We start from the raw sequence: 6,264 nt of genomic DNA, 5'->3' as shown, positions 1-6,264 counted from the left end.
TTATTTAGTTTTATTTTTGAGGATAATGATAATGCTTTTTATATCTTTAGGTAGATTTATTTAGGATTATTTACAAGAATAAAAACATAGGAAATATATATAAATAAGAGCCAAAAATAATAAATATGAGAACGAATAACGTTTATAATTTTCTTGTTGAAGCTTCCGAAGAAATATGCCCCCACCCAGTGGCACAGCGGCATGTCTGCGGACTTACAATGCTAGAATCCGGGTTTTGATACCTGTGGTTGGCAGAGTACAAGTAGCCCAGGCCATTGTGTAGCTTTGTGCTTAACTACAAACAAACAAATGAAGAGATAATGCACGGCATGGCCAGGTGGTTAGAGCGTTTGACTCGCAATCTGAGGGTCGCTGGTCCGAATCCCCATCCCACCAAACATGTACGCCTTTTCAGCCGTAAGGGGCGTTATTATGTCATGATCAATCCAACTATTCGTTGGTAAAAGAGGAGCCCAAGAGTTGGCGGTGGGTAGTGATGACTAGTCACCTTCCCTTTAGACTTTCACTTCAAAATTAGGGACGTCTAGCGCAGATAGCCATCGAGTAGCTTTGAGCGATATTCAAAACAAACCGAAGAGATAAGCGGCAGAGAAGTAATGTGGAGGAATTTCCTTGTGACTTGATTGGTGCAACTCTTTTTCCATCTCTGTGTTTCTTTTTGTCACTGTTCTACGAAGTGAGTTAATGCCTGCTGCTTTCATTTTCCTAGAAACTGAAGGAGGGTAACGGAATTTACTTTTCGCCGGTAGCGTCAAAGCGATTTCTTAGCGAATTACTAGCATATTAGCATAAAAGATGGTTTGCATAGATGCCGCGGAAATGATTTACTTCTTATGAAAAAGGAAATCGTATTAAGTAGTTATAAATATTTCAGAAATATATTCGCTATTTCCTTAGAATCTTTATTCGCACGTGCTGGGGAAATCACTTACATGCGTTTTGTAATATTTAAGTTTGAAGCTTTCTTTTGTTCCTGCAACCATAATCTTAAATTTGAGTTTATGAAATAAACAATAAAGACGAGTAGAAAACAAAAAATGTGCATTTATAAAGGAAATGTACAAACTGACCTAACTTATCCAGCATTCAAGGCTAAGCCTAAAAACTTACCGTCACGTACTATTAGCTGTTATGGGCAAACACATAATAATGGGGTGAAAAAAAAGAAGAGAAAAACGAAACCAGTATTTAATACTCAATTATTATTTTGGGGCTTCGTTACAGATTTAGTCCATCTTTAACTTTGTTTCTATTCTGGGCATTTTATTTTTTTAATTTTGGAAGATATATATTATGTTTTATTAAAGTCACAATGTTTCATTCTTGTATTTTTCTAAGAAATAAAGACAATAGGAGGTTTCACACTTAATTTTACTTTACTATAAGTACTTTTTAACGTGTCTCCAAATCACCAGGAGCTAATGAAATTACTTATCAGGCATGTAAACTAGAAAACATTTTGTCAGCTATGGCCTCGTTTACATGGATAAAACGTTTTATCAGAGAAAAAGGAAATCAAGTTGATTTTTACATTATGTCATCAAGTGACATTTTATATTATACAAACTTACTGTTTTAAACCAAAAGTTATGCTTTTGTATGTTGGTTTCGGATTTTTGCACAAGCCTACTCAAGACTGCCTGCGATAGTAGTAACATAATTTTGAATTAGTAGACTTGAGGGAAAACAATCAATTAAGAGCACCCATCACCAACTGTTGTGCTACCCTAATCGAATAGTAGGATTTGGCTGCTACTCTTATAACGCACACATAGTTTTAAAGTGCTGAGCGCGACTTTACAGCAGTGAGGTTCGAACTATAGACCCTCGAATCTATGGCCTAGCACGCTAGCCACTAGGCCACGCCTGGCCATGTTTATACCAAAAGGTAATTTTAATTTCATAACGATCAGTTTGTTTGTAGTTAAGCACAAAGCTACACAATGGGCTATCTGTGCTCTGCCCACCACGGGTATCGAAACCAAGTTTCTAGCGTTGTAAGTCCGCAGACATAATGCTGTGCCACTGGGGGCATAACGATCAGACTTCCTCTCTTATTATAAGATTTGCTAAATTATATAACAAATAAATGGTCAACATTATGATATATTCTTACAGACTTTACAGTATAATTTTACATGTTACCAAACGAACCTTAATGAATAATAATTACTATTTTTCATATATGACCTACCATCCATTGTTTTATAAGTTTGACGAGCATAAATATGCAAAAAGTATCATTTCATATCTATTTTTGTAATATAAGGATAAGTATAATCTTTGAAAGAAGCCAACTTTAAAAGTCAAGCATAACATTTGATCATGTTTTATGTTCAAGAGAATAGTACAATGGTTTAATAGTCCATGAACCTTGAAGACATTTTTATCTCTTATTCAAAAACAAAAAGAGCATAGGTGATGAAAAATGGAGATACATGTAAATAGAGTAATAGATAAAATTAGATTTTATTAATTTAAGTTGTAAAACCATTCTTTGCTGCATACAACATGTACACCCGGCATGACCACGTGGTGAGGGTGCTTTACTCGCAATCTGAGGGTCACAGGTTCGAATCCCTCGTCCCAGAAAACATGATCGCCCTTTCAGCCGTGGGAGCATTATTTTAACGTGATGGTCAATCCCACTATTCGTTAGTAAAAGAGTAGCCTAAGAGTTGGCGGTGGGTGGTGATGACTAGCTGCCTTCCCTCTAGTCTTTCACTGCTAAATTAGGGACGGCTAGCGCAGATAGCCGTCGTGTAGCTTTGCGCGAAATACAACATATTCATTTTTAGGAAATGGTTTAACAAAAGCGAAAAATGAACACCACACCTATTTTTATTGCTGAGAAAAGGAGCTTCTTATCAACTAGAGTTATGGATGGAGTCCCCACAATACCTTAGCAACAGGTCATCCGTTTCTTGGAAAAACCTGTGGTACCTATGACAATTACAGTTCACGCGGTCGTCACCCTTCACTCACGTCGTTTCTCTGCTAGCGGCCATGTGACTTATCCTCAGAACAATTTTTGGGTGGTTTTTAGTTCGCCAATCAAAGCTTTCTCTTTCTTAAACCGACCACAATTGGGTGTTTAGAAAATTTCGAATAAAATTATTAATGCCAACATTTTGCTTATTTTTTCCCAGAAACCCAAGCTGGAATGTAAAGCTCAAAATACTATATAAACTCCTTCATCTGGGATCTTAACCAAAAGTATCCGTTTTTCTCGAACTTTCGAGATTGTACAGTATGAAACAAATTTTATGGTATAGGGGTTTATTTTCTGCGCTTCTGGTCTGTTTCGAATATTTCAATACCAATGCACATCCATTGGGTAATAACTTTAACGAAAACAATACGTTTTCACAGCCTCAGAAGAACACAGGTGGCATGCTACTGACCTTAGAACTTCCAAGATCTGTCACTATTAGGCCACCAATACGTAATGGCGTGAGTAGAATTTATTTTATTTTGTTAACATACAAAATCAGTGGGTTAATAACTTCAATTTTAGAGCTCTAAGCCTAATATTTTGTAGCTCTAAAATTGAAGTCACAGATGTTTATTAAAATTATCTATTAAGAATTAAAAGGTACTCTCGCATACGAGATAATAATTCTAATTAAGAAAAAAAATTAAGTCATAATAATGTAGTTTGTTTTGAATTTCGCGCTAAACGTTTTGAGGGCTATCTGTGCTAGCCGTCCCTAATTTAGCAATGATAGACTAGAGGGAAGGCATTTAGTCAACACTACCCACAGCCAACTTTTGGCTATTCTTTTACTAGCGAATAGTAGGACTGACCGTCACATTTTAACTACCCCACGGCTAAAAGGACGAGCATATTCGGTGACCCGCGACCTTCAAATTGCGAGTTAAGCGCCCTAACCACCAGTTTTCCGGTAGGACAGCGGTAATCTACGGATTTACAACGCTAAAATTTGGGGTTCGATTGCCCTAGGTGAACACAGCAGATAGCCCATGTGGCTTTGCAATAAGAAAAACACACACACACCTGACCACCAGGCCATTCCAGGCCCACACTAATATGAAAGCCACTTTATGTCACTCTCGAATATGGTGGTAAAGAGAGACACATTTGTTAGAGTTTAGTTCATTCAGACGATCAACACAAAAAATGATGTACTTAAGCTTGTTATGTAATTTATATTTTAAACATAAGATGCAGTAGGAAAGGAACAAAATCGAAACCCTATATCTCTAATATGTCGAAATACCGAAATCCATTTTTCAAATAAAAGAAGAAGAAAAAACAGTGCAAACAATGTGTCAGTTTGAACATTATATCGATTTGTATAGCATCGATAACTGTATAATTTTGACTGTTTTATCTGTTTTCTATATGAGAAAATATGTTATTTAATACTATATTAGTTAGTATCAATTATAGTTAAAAAGGTTGTTTTTTCAGTTCCTCAAAGAGGACGTCTGAGGGCTAATAAATTATGTTATATTATTGGGTTTAGCATGGCCTATGGCTAGTATGCCCATACTGTGATCAGGTTGCTATGGCTAGTATGCCCATACTGTAACCAGGTGGCTAGAGTGTTCTACTCGCAAGCTGCGGGTAGCGGGTTCGAATCCCCGTCCCCCCAAACACTATTTTAAAATAGTGGTCCAAGAGTTGACGGTGAGTGGTGTTAACTACCTGCCTTCACTCTAGTCTTTCACCGTTAAATTAGGGTCGGCTAGTGCAGATAGCCCTCGTGTAGCTTTGCGCAAAATAAAAACATAACCATATCGTATATGGTGTACCTGATTCTCCCAAATGAAACAATGTATTTGACGGTTTATGGTTCGAGTCCTGGTTTGGTTCCTTTTGAATCTCGTACAAAGATACTCGAGGGTTATCTGCACTAGCAAAGGCAAACATAACAATTAAAATTTCACGGGATAACTGTTTATTGACAATTGAAAAAATAGTATCTTAAGTAGTATAAGTTTATTTTATACTTATTGAAACAGTCAGAAAGTTGTGGATTTTAATACTTTTCGGGGTTTTCAATCTATCTCTAGATAATCAAAATTATTCGTTAAAGTTAACCAGAAATTTGTTTTCTCTTTCAGGTTCTAAATTCAGATATGCTGTTTGGTAAGTTAACACCTTCCATAAAAAAAAAGTCTTCCAATGACAGTTTCATAAGCTCATTATTCAGAAAGAGGTTTTTGTCGAGTATAAAAGCACTTTTCGAAATGAAATCAAGTTTAAAGTAAAAAATAAAAAATACATTAAGCGATTTCGAAATGTATATTTCATAGGCAACTATATATCCACACATTTAATGGTTAGGTGTAAACAGAACTATATTTTCCAATGTTGTCTCGAACCACTGGAAAGTTAATTAAAATATAAATGTTCATATAATATGTAACTAAAGATAAGACCAAATTATCAGTTTTTAATTGAAAGAGCTACACATGGAAATTTAATTGTATACAGAATCACACACTTTCTGTTTTATTAAGGAAAGGTAAAATAACATTCAAAGTTTAATTAAAAATACAGCCAATTATTTAATGTTTAACTAATAAAACAACCATTTGTTAGGTTTTCAACTAAGTAGGATCTTATTGTGTTGAATATATTACCAGATCTGGTTTATTTAATTTTAATAATCAACAGTGTCCTAGTGGTTATTGTCCTGGGCTTCGGATAAGAAGGTCTATGTTTCGAGACCTGATGCCGTTGAAAGCGCTCTTTACTTTCAGCTGTGATGCCATACAAAAGTGACCGTCAATCCTTTTATTCGGTTCAAAGTTACGGACAAAAAACACTTGTGTTAACGGATGATGTTGACTAAATACTCTAGTCAGTAAATTAAAATTAGGGCTATCTCTAATTACTAGGGACCTCTAATCTGGCTGCTTAGTCCTAGAGCATATACTGTTCAAGTTGGAAATTCTAGTTCATCAAGATTTATTGGGAAAAAAACATCTTTTACAAGCTTAATCGAAATTATAACATGCCATAATCGTGATTAAAAGCGATCGTAAATTGTAGTAAATACGTGCGTACTCATTAAACCAATTGATAATTTTCAATTATTTTAACAAATATAGCAGTGGCAATATTTACGTAAAGAAAAAGTTACCAAATTAATGCTAACCAGATTCATTTCAACAACACAAGTTAAACACATCTAATTTAAAGCTGTTAATGTAACATTTAGTCCAATTCTCCCAATTAACCCTGTTCTTTACTCTTAGTTTAACAATTCA

The 6,264-nt window shown here is 35.3% G+C and overlaps 1 protein-coding gene across 1 annotated transcript in view; it reads left to right on the top strand.

Annotated features, from left to right (window-relative positions):
* The first annotated feature begins 3,469 nt into the window (after positions 1-3,469).
* The window catches only part of LOC106467699 (zinc metalloproteinase nas-13-like), a 12,095-nt gene continuing 9,300 nt past the window's right edge, over positions 3,470-6,264 (top strand). Inside the window, exon 1 of the mRNA XM_022395898.1 lies at positions 3,470-3,474. Coding sequence (XP_022251606.1) covers positions 3,470-3,474 — 5 coding nt within the window. The remainder of the gene's footprint in view (positions 3,475-6,264) is intronic.

The sequence above is a fragment of the Limulus polyphemus genome, unplaced genomic scaffold (genome assembly GCF_000517525.1).
Source record: "Limulus polyphemus unplaced genomic scaffold, Limulus_polyphemus-2.1.2 Scaffold2710, whole genome shotgun sequence".
Classification (NCBI taxonomy): domain Eukaryota; kingdom Metazoa; phylum Arthropoda; class Merostomata; order Xiphosura; family Limulidae; genus Limulus; species Limulus polyphemus.
This window is presented reverse-complemented; position numbering and strand designations above follow the sequence as displayed.